We start from the raw sequence: 16,937 nt of genomic DNA on the forward strand, positions 1-16,937 counted from the left end.
CAGTGTGTCTATATTAACCCCTCTCTCTCAGTGCAGTGTTCATGTACTGGAGTGTCCAGTCAGTGTGTCTGTATTAACCCCTCTCTCTTAGTGCAGTGTTAATGTACTGGAGTGTCCAGTCAGTGTGTCTGTATTAACCCCTCTCTCTCTCTCTCAGTGCAGTGTTAATGTCCTGGAGTGTCCAGTCAGTGTGTCTGTATTAACCTCTCTCTCTCTCAGTGCAGTGTTAATGTCCTGGAGTGTCCAGTCAGTGTGTCTGTATTAACCTCTCTCTCTCTCAGTGCAGTGTTAATGTACTGGAGTGTCCAGTCAGTGTGTCTGTATTAACCCCTCTCTCTCTCAGTGCAGTGTTAATGTCCTGGAGTGTCCAGTCAGTGTGTCTGTATTAACCCCTCTCTCTCTCAATGCAGTGTTAATGTACTGGAGTGTCCAGTCAGTGTGTCTATATTAACCCCTCTCTCTCAGTGCAGTGTTCATGTACTGGAGTGTCCAGTCAGTGTGTCTATATTAACCCCTCTCTCTCAGTGCAGTGTTCATGTACTGGAGTGTCCAGTCAGTGTGTCTGTATTAACCCCTCTCTCTCTCAGTGCAGTGTTAATGTACTGGAGTGTCCAGTCAGTGTGTCTGTATTAACCCCCCTCTCTCTCAGTGCAGTGTTAATGTACTGGAGTGTCTAGTCAGTGTGTCTGTATTAACCCCTCTCTCTCAGTGCAGTGTTAATGTGCAGTCAGGTGGGTATTCACATTTCTCTCTCTCAGGGATGCAGTACTCTGTACTGTACATGGTGTCGGAGTGTATCCTGTCAGTGCTGCTGCTGGGGATGTGGAGCTCTCTCTGTGCCTGCAGAGTAGGAGGGAGGCTGGGAAGAGGGCGGACCCAGGGGCGGGACCAGAGGAGACTGGGCGTGTCTGGGTGTCTGTGGGTGTGTCTGGGCGGGGCCAGTGTGGGAGTGGCCCTGCTGGGCATTCCTCTGTCTGTGGTGCTGAACCTGCGGCGCCCGCTGTGCCTCTACAACTGCCTGCTCCTGGCCTGCTGCCCCCTAGTGGCGGGGCAGTTCTCCACTTTCCTGCTGCTGCTGGTGGTCCTGAACCTGCACCTCAAGGTCCGGCTCCCCACGTGGTGAGTAGTCCGGCACGCTTTACGAGCTGTCCGACCCACTCGCGTCTCCGACGGCACTCCTGACCCCCTTCCCTGTGCACCCCCTCTCACCCAGGTACCCCGCGCTGGTGACCCGCAGACGGGCCCTGTACTTGGTGTTCCTATGCTGGGTCGGGTCGGTGCTGCTGGGTTTCGCCCCCCTGATGGGCTGGAGCTCGCTGCCCGGAGGCTCCACAGAGGGGGGTCTGGAAGGGGGAGGGGGGGGCACTGCTGGGCTGGGGCTGGGGCTGGGGCAGCCGGGCAACTGGACCCCCCCCGCGCCCCCCGCCTTCCTGCCGGCCCCCCAGGACCGCACCATCATCGGGCAGTTCCTGCCGTACGGCGGCTTCCTGTCCAAGGTGTACTTCCAGGACCAGCGCAACCTCAGCTACGAGGAGATCCACGGGCGGCACCTGGGCCTGTGCGAGCCGGAGCCGGCGCTGGGCCTGCGCTACCTGGTCTACGTGCACGCCGTCTCCGCCTTCCTGCTCCCCCTGCTGGCCATGCTGGGCGCCTACGCCGGCACGCTGCGCCTCGCCCAGCGCGGCCGCGGCAAGGCGGGCGGGCCGGCCCCTGGCGCCAGCAGGGAGGGCCGCGCCGCTCGGACCCTGGGCCTGACGCTGGCGCTGTTCGTGCTGCTGTGCCTGCCCCTGCACCTCTGCCACGCCCTGCGCCTCCTCGCCCCCGCCCTGCGCCAGCCGCCCTGGGCGCCCCTGCTGGCCGCCTTCCTGTCCCACCTGCACGCCCTCGTGCCCCCCCTGCTCCACGCCCCGCCCAGCTGCTCGGCCCCCCCGGGCCCTGGGAAGGGGCTGGCCGCGGCGCTCCGCTCCACTCTCGCCAGGGCCCGGCGGCGGGGCGCTCAAGTGTACCCCCGGATCTGACCCCCTCTGCATCCCAACTCCCATCCCAGACCCGCACCCACACACCGATCTGACCTCTGACCTCTGACCCCGCCCTGCGGACATGGTGCTGTGGACATTGTCTGTAGTTTGCAGAGTAACCGCACGATTCGCTCCTGTTTGGCGCCAGCAGAACTTTAATCATTTTAAAAACGGAGAAGTAAAAACATAGTCAAAATGATTAAACTAAAAGAAATAAAAACAGCTTCTTAACAATATTTGTTTGGAGTTTATTTCAATGTTCGAGCAAATTAAGACACAGCTGACTGGACTGGAGACACTGCTAGAGACACTGCTGTCCCTCGCCTCTCACACTGCCCCTGAATTCACACACTGACACACCCCTGACTGGACTGGAGACACTGCTAGAGACACTGCTGTCCCTCTCCTCTCACACTGCCCCTGAATTCACACACTGACACACCCCTGACTGGACTGGAGACACTGCTGTCCCTCTCCTCTCACACTGCCCCTGAATTCACACACTGACACACCCCTGACTGGACTGTAGACACTGCTGTCCCTCTCCTCTCACACTGCCCCTGAATTCACACACTGACACACCCCTGACTGGACTGGAGACACTGCTAGAGACACTGCTGTCCCTCTCCTCTCACACTCTCCCTGAATTAACACACTGACACACACCTGACTGGACTATAGAGACACTGCTAGAGACACTGCTGTCCCTCTCCTCTCACACTCCCCCTGAATTCACACACTGACACACTCCTGACTGGACTGGAGACACTGCTGTCCCTCTCCTCTTACACTGCCCCTGAATTCACACACTGACACACCCCTGACTGGACTGGAGACACTGCTAGAGACACTGCTGTCCCTCTCCTCTCACACTCTCCCTGAATTAACACACTGACACACCCCTGACTGGACTGGAGACACTGCTGTCCCTCTCCTCTCACACTGCCCCTGAATTCACACACTGACACACCCCTGACTGGACTGGAGACACTGCTGTCCCTCTCCTCTCACACTGCCCCTGAATTCACACACTGACACACCCCTGACTGGACTGGAGACACTGCTAGAGACACTGCTGTCCCTCTCCTCTCACACTCTCCCTGAATTAACACACTGACACACACCTGACTGGACTATAGAGACACTGCTAGAGACACTGCTGTCCCCCTCCTCTCACACTGCCCCTGAATTCACACACTGACACACACCTGACTGGACTGGAGACACTGCTAGAGACACTGCTGTCCCTCTCCTCTCACACTGCCCCTGAATTCACACACTGACACACTCCTGACTGGACTGGAGACACTGCTAGAGACACTGCTGTCCCTCTCCTCTCACACTGCCCCTGAATTCACACACTGACACACACCTGACTGGACTGGAGACACTGCTAGAGACACTGCTGTCCCTCTCCTCTCACACTGCCCCTGAATTCACACACTGACACACCCCTGACTGGACTGGAGACACTGCTGTCCCTCTCCTCTCACACTGCCCCTGAATTCACACACTGACACACACCTGACTGGACTATAGAGACACTGCTAGAGACACTGCTGTCCCTCTCCTCTCACACTCTCCCTGAATTAACACACTGACACACACCTGACTGGACTATAGAGACACTGCTAGAGACACTGCTGTCCCTCTCCTCTCACACTCTCCCTGAATTAACACACTGACACACACCTGACTGGACTATAGAGACACTGCTAGAGACACTGCTGTCCCTCTCCTCTCACACTGCCCCTGACTTCACACACTGACACACACCTGACTGGACTATAGAGACTGCTGCGACTCCCCCTCTGTCCTTTTACTCTCTCTTTATTAAGTTTTCCTGTTGTATGTCTTTTGCACTCTGTTCTGTGAGATTTAAAACAGAAACTCTTTGGACAAAAACATACAGAAACCCAGAAGCTGAGACATGGGAAAGAAAACCCACTGAGCCACTGACACGATCAATGAAGCTGATTGACTGGCTGTAGGAAGTGGGGGGCAGGGATGGAGGTGCTGAAGCCCTGAAGACTGAGATTGGAATGGGGGGTCCCTCAGGTGTCCGACTGACGGGTGATGTCCCTCAGGTTACTGGGTGTCAGGAAGAGAGCTGAGCACCGCCCTGCAGTGCAGCAGGGTCTTGATGAGGAGAGAGGCTCATTGATCGGCGCCGTCAGGGTGAGGACAGACAGTTTTCCCGATTTCTGCTGCCTCGGTGGAGCCAACCCCACTCCATTCTCCGCGGAAAAATCGTTTTCCGTATCTCCCCACGGAGGAAGCAATAAGACGGGAATTGCACACCAGGAGGGAAAGAGAGAGTGCAATAAATTTGCAATAAAAAAAGGCAAACAGAGCACCAGGGCGTAAAAGGCCAGAGTTTAAATCAGGGGCTGCTGTGTTCCAATGGTGCAACAAACTAGTGAGACCTCATGCAGAAAAATACAGCCGCTCTCAATAACAGCGATACTAACCCTGTGCCCAGAGGCTCTGCAGGGCTGGGCCTGGCCAGGACTGAGGACAGAGAGCTCTGAGGAACACCAGGCTGCTGCTGTCAGCGGCGCTGGGGGAGCAGCAGGAGGCGCTCTTTAGTCTGAAGGGCGTGTCCCACACTGACAGGCTGGAGGAACTGAGTCTCTTTAGTCTGAAGGGAGTGTCCCACACTGACAGGCTGGAGGAACTGAGTCTCTTTAGTCTGAAGGGAGTGTCCCACACTGACAGGCTGGAGGAACTGAGTCTCTTTAGTCTGAAGGGAGTGTCCCACACTGACAGGCTGGAGGAACTGAGTCTCTTTAGTCTGAAGGGGGTGTCCCACACTGACAGGCTGGAGGAACTGAGTCTCTTTAGGGAGCTCCAACCAAATGTTTAATTATAATAAAACTTAGTTTTATATAACATATTTAAAAATCGACTTCTCAAAGCGCTTCACAGAAAGGTAAAAAAGTTTCAACAATGAAAACAGCAACAAAAATTGGATTTAAAATGAGCACAAACAGAAGGGTTTATAATGTAACAGAACATACAAACGTGCAGACAGACATCAATAAAAGAAAAACCTTTCTAAAGAAGAAGGTTTTGAGTCTAGATTTGAAGGCTTGGAGGGAAGGTGACAAAACTCAAGAGGCACTGAGAATCAACAGTGAAACACTAACCAGAGGACCCAGGAGGAAACTGCAGCGAGGTGCGTCTCAAACACAGAACAGCACCGCCCTTCCCACGAAGAGCTGTTCAAGAAACACTTCCGCCCCGCACGAGTGCACCAAGAGCTGCACTTCCGCCGATAATCTCGCCACAGGCAGATCTCGCGAGATCGGGCGCCCCTTATTCCGCGGGTAGGCAGCCCCGTCTCTCCCTTTTCTGCTTCGGCTACAGTCAGTGCAAGGTAATGGGTCCGCGCCGTGGTGTCGGAAAATACCGTAAAACGCGTCCAAATGTGCCGACACGTCCCCGGTACCGGTCGGCTTCAGCCCCAGGAGGCCTGCGAGCCCCTGACTGCCCGGGTCCGGCCGCCCTGGGGCCTGTGAGAGGCGAGAAAGCGGCTGGTGTTTGAGGGGAGTGTGTGTCTGTGTGCGGACGGCGCAATGGCCGCCTCCATGGCAGGGCAGGCCCGGCCGCGGGTTTCTCACCCGGGCGCCCTCACTCCCGGCCCAGGGGTGTCGCTCTGAGCCCCCCCCCGCTTTCTCAGGGGCTCGGTTCGGCGAGGTTGTTGGTTAATGGGAGGGACGCCGGCTCGGGGCTTGAGGGCTCGCCGGGCTCACCCCCGCGTGTCGTGCGGCGCGTCTCCGCTCTCCGCGGTTCCAGCCGGCCGCTGTGGGGGAACTCGGGCCGGGTCCTGCGTGGGAAGATGCGGAGCCGACCGGGCTCCCGCGTCGGAGCAGGAGCAGAGCCGGGCGCTTCGTGCCTCAGCCAGGGGATTGCTCCGGTAAAGTGTTTCGGATCTGCGTGGATGGCGGGGGACGAGACGCGAGGTCTGGTGTGTCAAGAGCACGCAGGCTGGACGGCTGTTCAGCCCTCCTCGCCCGTCACGCGTGGAGATGTCGAGGCCAGGCGGGGACGTGCGCGGTGATTCCCCTGGAGACGGAATCGCGGGTGTCTTGTTTCTGCTGATCCGTGGGGAGGAGCAGCTCAGCCAGTGTGCGCTGGCCCGGTTTCTGCCTGTGGGGACCAGTCCGCGGGGGGGAGGTCCGGATCCGAGCGGAACCGAACGTGTTGCGGTCTGGTCCGGTCGGCTCAGCGGGCTGGGATTGTTAAAACGGCTCCCCACTCTTCCACGCGAGCGGTACGGCCTGTAGCCGGTGTTGGTGCCTGCTCCCTCACGGGCAAGGTGGTGTGGCTTTCTGAAGGGCAGTTTGAGCAGGAGGTGCCGGGGTGCTGTCAGTGGTGCTGGTGCCGTTGGGACAGACTAGTTCAAGCAGGAGGTGCAGTGTTGGTGTCGGCTCTGTTTTGTGCTGGGTGTTGTGCCAGTCTTACTGGCTCTCCGATGTCTGTCTCCCTGGGTGATGACTGTGGTGTTTTTACTGGGGCTGAGAAGCTGTTTTAAACTGACTCCCTGCTCGCTCTCTCTTTCTCTCTCTCAGATGCCTGGTGTCACAGTGAAGGACGTTAACCAGCAGGACTTCGTCCGCGCGCTGTCCGCTTTCCTGAAGAAGTAAGGGAAACAAGCCCTCGTCCGCTTCCTGTCCGTGCCTCTCTGCGGTGTCCCCACAGCTGGCCTCTGTCCGTCATGGACAGCAGACTGAGCTGCAGAAGGGAAGAGCCGCTCTAAAGCACAGACTCTCCTCTCTCCCACTCAGGTCCGGAAAGCTGAAGGTGCCGGAGTGGGTCGACACGGTGAAACTAGCCAAACACAAGGAGCTCGCGCCCTGCGATGAGAACTGGTTCTACACCAGAGCCGGTGAGACACCATCTGCCAACATCCTGCAGTGTTAATGCCCTGTAGTGTCCAGCTAGTGTGTCTGTATTAACCCCTCTCTCTCTCAGTGCAGTGTTAATGCCCTGTAGTGTCCAGTCAGTGTGTCTGTATTAACCCCTCTCTCTCTCAGTGCAGTGTTAATGCCCTGTAGTGTCCAGTCAGTGTGTCTGTAATAACCCCTCTCTCTCTCTCAGTGCAGTGTTAATGTACTGGAGTGTCCAGTCAGTGTGTCTGTAATAACCCCTCTCTCTCTCTCAGTGCAGTGTTAATGTACTGGAGTGTCCAGTCAGTGTGTCTGTATTGACCCCTCTCTCTCTCTCAGTGCAGTGTTCATGTACTGGAGTGTCCAGTCAGTGTGTCTGTATTAACCCCTCTCTCTCTCTCTCTCAGTGCAGTGTTCATGTACTGGAGTGTCCAGTCAGTGTGTCTGTATTAACCCCTCTCTCTCAGTGCAGTGTTAATGTACTGGAGTGTCCAGTCAGTGTGTCTGTATTAACCCCTCTCTCTCTCAGTGCAGTGTTCATGTACTGGAGTGTCCAGTCAGTGTGTCTGTATTAACCCCTCTCTCTCAGTGCAGTGTTAATGTACTGGAGTGTCCAGTCAGTGTGTCTGTATTAACCCCTCTCTCTCTCTCAGCTTCCACAGCTCGTCACCTGTACCTGCGGGGGGGCGCAGGGGTGGGCTCCATGACCAAGATCTACGGGGGGCGCCAGAGGAACGGGGTGTGCCCCAGCCACTTCAGCTGCGGCTCCAAGAACGTGGCGCGCCGCGTGCTGCAGGCCCTGGAGGGCCTGAAGATGGTCGAGAAGGACCCCAACGGGTGAGGCTGGCCGCAGCGCTGCCTGTGTAAAATTAAGTCACAGTGAGGGGTTCCCTCCTTTTCGCCCATGTGGCTTGTTTGTTAATTAGTACTTGATCTGGCTAGTGGTTCGTTAATCTCAAGATCTCGTCTATCTTGGGAGAAGTCAGGGTATCGGCTTCAACACCATGGATGCGCAGTTTGTTCCACCCTCCCATGACTTGTAGTGTAAAGAGCTTTGTGTTGTTGGGTTTTAAACACATTTCCCTGCAGGTCGTGTGTGTGTCCCTTTACAAGAAACAAAACTGCTGTGGCTCAGCTGGTCCGCAGAGCGGGTGCTTCTGTTTTCTGGGTTGTACAGGCACGTGGGGCGGTGGGATCTGGGGCACACACGTCCTGGCACAGGGATGGGGGTGCCGGCCAGCTCTGTCTGGCGCTCGGAGGACACCTGCGCTGCTTGCCGTCATGGAGACGGGCTGTTCGGCGGTGCTGTCGTGATCGGTGCTGTTTCTCTCCTCCACAGGGGCCGCAGACTGACGCCACAGGGCCAGAGAGACCTGGACCGCATCGCTGGACAGGTGGGTGGGGTCATGGGGCGCGGGAAGGGATTGGGGTGCCTGTGGCGGGTGACCGGTGTGTTTTGACTGTGTGGGGGTGCCTGTGGGGGGTGACCAGTGTGTTTCAGCTGGAGGATGTGCCTGTGGCAGGGTGACCTGTGTGTTTAGGCTGGGGGGTGCCTGTTGAGGGGTGACCTGTGTGTTTAGGCTGGGGGGGGGGGCTGTGGCAGGATGACCTGTGTGTTTAGGCTGGGGGGGTGCCTGTGGTGGGGTGACCTGTGTGTTTTGGCTGGGGGGATGCCTGTGGAGGGGTGACTTGTGTGTTTTGGCTGTGGGGGTGGCTGTGGCAGGGTGACCTGTGTGCTTAGGCTGGGGGGGGGTGCCTGTGGAGGGGTGACCTGTGTGCTTAGGCTGGGGGGGGGCCTGTGTGTTTCGGCTGGGGGGGGGTGCCTGTGGAGGGGTGACCTGTGTGTTTTGGCTGGGGGGGGGCCTGTGGAGGGGTGACCTGTGTGTTTATGTTCTTCTCTCTCCCTTTGCAGGTGGCAGCAGCAAGCAAGAAACATTGAGTTGTAAAATAAAATTGTTTTTTGTCCAACGGAGAGTCCTGCTTCCTTATTGTCCCCTATCTCCGCTCTGCGGAGAGGCGTCCCTGTCCAGCTGTCTGTCCGGGTGACAGATGAGCGACGAGTGTTTAATCCCGGAGCCTGGCTCACAGCCCGGAAGTGAGCTGGTCACCTGTCATCACACCCTCGCCAGCCCCTGTCGTTCTGGGGTGTCAGTTTTTTTTCTTGGACATTTCTCTGAATTTTTTTTTTTACTGGTTCCGGTCTTAATTTCAGCACTGGCTCATGTGCGTAAGCTTGTGGCACAGGGGTGTTTTCCTCGTGAGCCCGTCCCTCTTGTCCGCGCTGGGGGGGCGGCTTCATCGCACGCCTGGCCACCGGTGAGCGCGTTCTCGCGCCGGAGCGAGCCTGAGGCTGGAGGGCAGAAGGGCACGAGCCGGCTCACGGGGCACTGGAGTCTGTCGGCAGGAGGTGGTCACTGGTCCCAGCATCTCGCCAAGCTGCCTCGAGAGAAGCCGGGGTATCGGCTTCAACAGTAAGCCTGGGCAGCTTGTTCCCCACTCCCACCACCCTCTGTGTAGAGTCTCCAGTCCTGACTGGAGAGTTCTCATCCAGCTGTGTTGTGAATGTTACCAGGAAATCTGCTTCACCAACATGGCTGGGCAGCTTTTTCTCCCTCTTTACATGAAGGGTGGTGGGAGTAGTGGGCTCCTGTTGTCGTTATTTAAGTGTCCCCGTTTCCACTGCCCTGGTGCTGGAGCGGTCCAGCGGGCTAAATGAAGTTGTTGAGGTGGTGTGAGTTCTGGGGGTGAGGATGTGAGGGTTGAGCTGTTAAAGAGATGCGCTGCTGGGGGCAGCCTGTTCTTCAGCCTGCAGGAGCTCCTGCGAAGGGAGCAGGGTGGGGAGGTCCAGGACCCGCTGGATGGTGCCGAGGTTGTTAGCGGTTCAGTTCTGTAAGCTTGGATGGGTCAACTGGAAAGCCGCACTCCCTGAAGAACTGGACCTCCAGTGGTACTGGGTCTCCTCTCATGGAGCAGAACCACCCCAGAACTGGTTCCCCCTCCTGGTTTTCCTCTGGAGTGATGTGATGCGTCACCGGTGCTCCACGGGTGATAGCCCCTGTGGGGCGGTACTGGGTCGCGTTCCAGTGACGCGTCGCCTGCGCGGTGCCGGAAGGACCCGGAGAGGAGCCGAGGCCGGGCGGCGCAGTACCGCGCCTGACCGCCGGGCGGCACCAAAACACAAGTAATGCCTTCAGCGCCATTAAAAGAACGACAGGCGGTGTTCTGTGGAAATACCTTTCAGCAAGAGAGGTCCTGTACGCTTTAAAGACAAAAGCAAAAATAGCTGTAAGGCTGCTTTAGAAGAACTGAGACTTGTGCTCAGAGGATAAGGTGGCACTGTGTGTTTACTTTCATGCGAGACTGTCCTGTTGTTTCAGGCTCGCTGTCCGTCTCTGACTTTCAAACCATTTCTTCCATCTCATTCGCCCTCAAGAGTTTTATTTATGTGACCGAGGAGGTACACTCTTGCCAGAGCAGATGCAGTTAACCCACCATTTCACGATATTTACAGTACAAACACATCGTTGAACATTTACATGCGTCGCGTAACCCATTTCTGTGAGGCTGGGTCACTGCTCCTCTTCCTCCGTCGGTCTGTATGTCTCGACTCTGAAGGCGTGTGTGTGTGTGTGTGTCCTGAGTGGGGGTGGGGAGGAGGTAGGAGTGTGTGTGTTTCCTGAGTGGGGGTGGGGAGGAGGTAGGAGTGTGTGTCCTGAGGTGGGGTGTGTGGCAGTGTGTGTGTGCCCTGTGTGGTGGTGGGTGGGTAGGTAGCAGTGTGTGTGTGTGTCCTGTGTGGGGGTGGGTGGGTAGGGGGTGTTACTGGAGCTGGGCAGTAGCCCCTGTCAGCTGTCTGCCTGCTGCTGTGTTTTGTCAATACCAGCTGTGTGCTGCACACACCTGAGCCCCCTCCCTCTCCCCCACCCCCCCAGTTGTACTTGAGCAGAGAGGGAGCCAACCAGGAAACAGATAAACCGTCCTTGAGCCACTGAGAAACACGCCTGGAACGCAGTGGGCAGAGGCTTCTGGGACAGATCCAGTACCTGCGTTTCCCCTCCTTTCTTTTGCACACTGGTCTCAGGCTGTTATAAGAGAATCTGGAGTGTCTGTGTGTTTACACACTGGTCACAGGCTGTTATAAGGGAATCTGGAGTGCCTGTGTGTTTACACACTGTCCACAGGCTGTGGACACACTGTCCACAGGCTGTTATGAGAGAATCTGGAGTGTCTGTCTGTTTACACACTGTCCACAGGCTGTTATAAGAGAATCTGGAGTGTCTGTGTGTTTCCACACTGTCCACAGGCTGTTATGAGAGAATCTGGACTGTCTGTGTGTTTACACACTGTCCACAGGCTGTTATAAGAGAATCTGGAGTGTCTGTGTGTTTACACACTGTCCACAGGCTGTTATAAGAGAATCTGGAGTGTCTGTGTGTTTACACACTGGTCACAGGCTGTTATAAGAGAATCTGGAGTGTCTGTGTGTTTATACACTGTCCACGGGCTGTTATAAGGGAATCTGGAGTGTCTGTGTGTTAACACACTGGTCTCAGAGAATGAGCAGTGCTATAAGGGTACGGGGCAGAGATGTTGTGTATAAACCTTTGCTGTAAAGGCATATGAGATGGGTGTCTAGATGGACAGGAAGTCTGGAAGGAGAAGGAGATGCAGAGGCAGCAGGGAGAAGAGAGGAGGAACAGGTGGGGCCGGGTGATGTCCACCCCAGCGGTCAGCATGCAGCTGTCTGACCTCCTGTCTCTCTGAGTGTCTGTCTGGTCTGTCTGACCTCCTGTCTCCCTGGATGTGTGTCTGACCTCCTGTCTCTCTGTCTGAGAGTCTGACCTCCTAACAGCGACCGTGCTCACCTGTCACCCCTCGCAGTCTGAACAGCTGCTCCCGAGTTTGATTCAGTGACCCCCTGGCCGAACGCTCTGAACAAACAATTAGCACGGCTGTCTCTCGCACCGGCATTCCCTCTTTCCCAGTCAGCTTTCTTCTCTAACTCCTCTTCACTCTTCCTCCTCCTCTCTCTTCTTTCCATTTTCTCATTCCTGTCTCCTGCTGTCTCACTGCCTACCTGTCTCTGTATCTGTTTGATTATGCCGGTCTTTCTGCCTACCTGTCTCTGTATCTGTTTGATTATGCCTGTCTTTCTACCTACCTGTCTCTGTGTCTGTTTGATTATGCCTGTCTTTCTGCCTACCTGTCTCTGTGTCTGTTTGATTATGCCGGTCTTTCTGCCTACCCGTCTCCGAGTCTGCTTGTTTATGTCTGGCTCTCTGCCTACCTGTCTCTGAGTCTGCTTGTTTATGTCTGGCTCTCTGCCTACCTGTCTCTGTATCTGTTTGATTATGCCTGTCTTTCTGCCTACCTGTCTCTGTATCTGTTTGATTATGCCTGTCTTTCTGCCTACCTGTCTCTGTGTCTGTTTGATTATGCCTGTCTTTCTGCCTACCTGTCTCTGAGTCTGCTTGTTTATGTCTGGCTCTCTGCCTACCTGTCTCTGTGTCTGTTTGTTTATGTCTGGCTCTGTGTCTGTTTCTGTCTTAACTAGAAGGGTTCCTGGTCTTTACCTCACCACGGTGTGCCACTGATTTTCTCAGATCACTCCTGGACTCTCCTCTCCTTCTCCCTTTCCTCCCTCTCTCATTGCTGCATCTAAATATCTTTCCCCAGCTGAGAGAGGAGCCGCATTGCGCATCTCAATTAGAGCTGTTTAGTAACGAGCTGAGCTTGCTGGCCAGCACGGAGCTGCTCTGCTGAGGGACAGGAGGAGAGAGAGGAACACTAAGGACACAGCATCCTGCTGAGTCACACAACTGTTAAGTTACCTTTTAGTTCAGTGCCCTGCTGTAATGTCTTAACTTATTATACCAGGATAATAGCCGGTCCAGTGTTTCAGGTCCAGTCCTGTTAGTCCAGGAGGACAGTTGGTCCAGTGGTTCAGGTCCAGTCTTGTTATGCCAGTTATAACATCACAGACCTGTAGAATATTAAATATATATAAATGTAGAGACACTCAGTCCAGCTCATCTGTATCTTCACACTAACACTCCTTCATCATCATCAGAGCTGTAGAGTAACTGTAGAGACACTCAGTCCAGCTCATCTGTATCTTCACACTAACACTCCTTCATCATCATCAGAGCTGTAGAGTCACTGTAGAGACACTCAGTCCAGCTCATCTGTATCTTCACACTAACACTCCTTCATCATCATCATCAGAACTGCATAATATTTATAAATATTATTCCCACTATTTTGTGTCTTCAGACATTTTACTAGAATCCGGAGAGAGCAGCGTAATATCGATCGGTCGCGCGATATCGGTAAATTCCGCTCGCTCGGGCGTTACGTCACGGCGATTCAGCGCCGGTGACATCACTTAGTGCGGAGCTGAGTCACAGACCGTGCGGTTTCCGGAGCGGGCGTCATGTGCCCAATGTGGGAACACGGCGCCGGAGTGAGAGAAGAGAGAGTGACACAGAGGGCCACGCGGACAAAGAGCACACCGCATCGCTCGTCCTGACCCCGACCCGACCCGACCGGGCCGGCGCGTGCCACGTGTCCTGGTCTCTCAGCACCAGCAGTTCCGCTGGATTACAGAACCGACCTGGGAGAGCAGCGAGTTAACACGGCGAGAGCAGGGTAAAAGCACAGTACACTGCAGTAGAGCCCAGTGAGAGCAGGGTAAAAGCGCAGTACAGTGCAGTAAAGCCCAGTGCGATGAACTTGAACTTGATTTCCGTATGTAACCGGTACGTGTGCTGGTACAATGGCATTCTTACTGACAGAAAGTCTCTCGGAGCTCATGCCCAGGGTGGTGATTGTCCTCTGTGATGGCCAGAAGTCTAGAGAAGTATTTGATCAATACCTTACAGCAGCACAATACTGATCTTTATTCTCTCAGTGACACATTACAGGACGCTTTCAAAAATGCTGACTTTTGGATTGTGAGTCATTTTTGCAAATTTGGATACACTCCTATAGGGCTTTCTGAACAGTACATTCCTTGTGTGTGTGGCTACACAGTGTGTGTGTGTGTGGCTACACAGTGTGTTACAGTAACAGTGTGTGTGGGTGTGCTGATGGGTCACACTGGCTACACAGTGTGTTACAGTACCAGTGTGTGTGTGGATGGGTCTCACACTGGCTACACAGTGTGTTACAGTACCAGTGTGTGTGTGGATGGGTCTCACACTGGCTACACAGTGTGTTACAGTACCAGTGTGTGTGTGGATGGGTCACACTGGCTACACAGTGTGTGTGTGTGTGTGTGTGTGTGTGTGCGCTGATGGCTACAGGGTGTTACAGTACCAGTGTGTGTGTGGATGGGTCACACTGGCTACACAGTGTGTGTGTGTGTGTGTGTGTGTGTGTGTGTGTGTGTGTGTGTGCGCTGATGGCTACAGGGTGTTACAGTACCAGTGTGTGTCTCTCAGTAATGGCTGGGGGATGTGGGTAATCGTGCTCTTAATTGCGGCTGACGAGCTGACGCAGGAGCTGGGCCCTGGACTGGTCTAGTGGTTCTGGAAGTGGCCCCGGGGGGAGTTTGGGAAGGAGGGGGGCAGGACACCGGCTGGCTGTGAAGATGAGGTGGAGAGAGAGAGACAGATCGTGCCACACAGCTGGCGTTCGGACAGGCGCACTGATGCCGAGAGAATATTTCCACAATCCAGTAACACGAGTAATAAGTGTGAACAAAAGCCGTTCGGATCAGTGGAAGACGCGGCTCTGCAGCAGCTGCCTGTGATTCTGCTGGGTTTCCTAACGGGGCGTCTCCTGTCGCTGCTGGGCCGGCGCTGGCAGGGGGCGATCCCTCTGATCGCGGCTTTGTGCTCTGGCCGCTGGTGAGGTGGTGCAGCTGCTTTGAAGTTTGATTGACAGGGACATGAGAGGGGAGAGACGGGGAGAGGAGAGAGGAGAGAGAGCAGATCGAGGGAGGAGGGGAGGGGAGAGACGGAGAGAGGAGAGAGGAGGTGGAGAGGGGAGAGAAGAGATGGAGAGAGAGAGGAGAGGGGGAGAGGACAGAGAGAGGGAGAAAGAGCCCTCAGGTGTCGGAGACAGATGAGAGAGAGAGGCAGGAGGGAGAGAGAGGGGGACAGGGGGAATTCATGAAGGAGGAATATTGTTAAGGGTGTTTGATGAGAATCCGTGTGAATAATGTATGAGGAGCCTTCATGTCATCTCCAAACTCAGATGGCATTATTATTTTCATGGGGGGTGTCACAGTACAGTCACACAGAGCCCCCCTGCTCTCCCGTCCCACTCCCTCACCTGTCTGGGTGGCTCACTGGAGAGGCAGTTAGCACTGCTGCCTCAAAGCGCACTGATCCCGGGTTTGATTCCGGACTGGGGGGTCCCCCATGGCTTCTTTCCTTCCCCCCCTCCCAGATGGAGCCCTGTGATGGACTGGACCGGTCAGCGGTCGTCCAGCGCCTGCCGGTCACCTTCACGGCCGCAGCCAGCACCTGTCTGGAAACAGAAGGACGAATGTCGCTGAGGTCTGACTGGCCACTGTGGACGAACCCCGCTGGCCTGCAGCTGTGAGTGACCCCTGATCCCTGACCCCTGACCAGCCGCTCGCAGACGAGAGGCCACTCAGACCATTTAGCTCCTTTGGCTGCTTGATCCCTTGTTCCACACTCCCTCCACCCTTTGTGTAAAGATCGATCTCCTGTTTTCAGTTTCAAACGCACTTCTCTGTAGTTTCCCCCTGTGTCCTGTGATTCATGAGACTCCGTTCCTCCAGCCTGTCAGTGTGAGACACTCCCTTCAGACTAAAGAGACTCAGTTCCTCCAGCCTGTCAGTGAGGGACACTCCCTTCAGACTAAAGAGACTCAGCTCCTCCAGCCTGTCAGTGAGGGACACTCCCTTCAGACTAAAGAGACTCAGTTCCTCCAGCCTGTCAGTGAGGGACACTCCCTTCAGACTAAAGAGACTCAGTTCCTCCAGCCTCAGTGAGGGACACTCCCTTCAGACTGAAGAGACTCAGTTCCTCCAGCCTGTCAGTGCGGGACGCTCCCTTCAGACTGAAGAGACTCAGTTCCTCCAGCCTGGGAGTGGATCTGGCTGCTGTTCTACAGCTCTCTCTCCCTCCCTGTCCACGGCACTTGTTCTGTCATGAGTCTGTACGCTCTGAAAGGGCTCTGGGCGGCTCGACAGCTGCCTCTGTGAGCACACAGCTGGTGAGGCTCTTCAGGAGCTCGTGAGCCTCACACATCAGTCTGCAACAATCCTAGGAATGTTTGTTCAAATACAACTATTATTAGTTGTGGCTGCAGTAACAGCAGAAATAGCAATAAGAGCAACAGCAGTAGCAGTAGATTATCAGCAGGAACAGCGGCAGCAGCAGATTATCATGTATGTATGTACTGTATGTACCAGTACAGCAGGGACACTAACAGTACAGTTGCCTACTAACAGTATAATTGCTTACAGCAGGAACAGTGACAGCAGTAGATTATCATGTATGTATGTATGTACTGTATGTACCAGTACAGCAGGGACACTAACAGTACAGTTGCCTACTAACAGTATAATTGCTTACAGTAGGAACAGTGACAGCAGTAGATTATCATGTATGTATGTATGTACTGTATGTACCAGTACAGCAGGGACACCATTAACAATCACAGTGCTTGCAGTAACAATCGCGTAGCTGCAGGCCCAGCCCAGCCCCGGACAGGAGACAACCCCGGGCACAGGACGGAGCCGGCACCAACACCGTGGTGCTCTGCTGCTGCTGCTGCTGCAGCGCGGTCCGGCATCCCCTGCGCCGAGCGGCCGGCCGGCCCGCGAGGACGGCGCTCGCGGCGATTTCGCCCGCAGGCGCCGCGAGGTCGCTCCCGTGCGCTGTGTTTTCACTCCGCGCGCGCAGGCGGGCGGGCGGGCTGATCCCCACCACAGCGGGGCGGGGCGGGGGGGCCGGGGGGAGGGGAAAGGGGGGGGCCGGCCGGGGAGGGGAGGGGAGGAGGAGGGGGGGGGAGTCACCTTTTGTGCTGCTATATCAAGCGAACACACGAGCGC

General features: G+C 55.5%; 2 protein-coding genes across 2 annotated transcripts; both read left to right on the forward strand.

Annotated features, from left to right (window-relative positions):
- The first annotated feature begins 760 nt into the window (after positions 1 to 760).
- On the forward strand, positions 761 to 2,018 carry LOC148814979 (adenosine receptor A1). The gene is made up of 2 exons (XM_088905799.1): positions 761 to 1,119; positions 1,214 to 2,018. Exons 1-2 carry the CDS (start codon positions 761 to 763, stop codon positions 2,016 to 2,018), a joined length of 1,164 nt encoding a protein of 387 aa, XP_088761925.1.
- Positions 2,019 to 5,343: 3,325 nt separating this feature from the next.
- rps19 (ribosomal protein S19) lies at positions 5,344 to 8,878 on the forward strand. The gene is made up of 6 exons (XM_088905546.1): positions 5,344 to 5,397; positions 6,593 to 6,663; positions 6,809 to 6,909; positions 7,564 to 7,747; positions 8,250 to 8,304; positions 8,823 to 8,878. The coding sequence occupies exons 2-6, from the start codon at positions 6,593 to 6,595 to the stop codon at positions 8,847 to 8,849; spliced, it is 438 nt and encodes a 145-aa protein (XP_088761672.1). The 5' UTR covers positions 5,344 to 5,397; the 3' UTR covers positions 8,850 to 8,878.
- The last annotated feature ends 8,059 nt before the right edge of the window (positions 8,879 to 16,937 follow it).

This window comes from Atractosteus spatula, chromosome 25, assembly GCF_055471065.1.
Source record: "Atractosteus spatula isolate fAtrSpa1 chromosome 25, fAtrSpa1.hap1, whole genome shotgun sequence".
Taxonomy (NCBI): Eukaryota; Metazoa; Chordata; class Actinopteri; order Semionotiformes; family Lepisosteidae; genus Atractosteus; species Atractosteus spatula.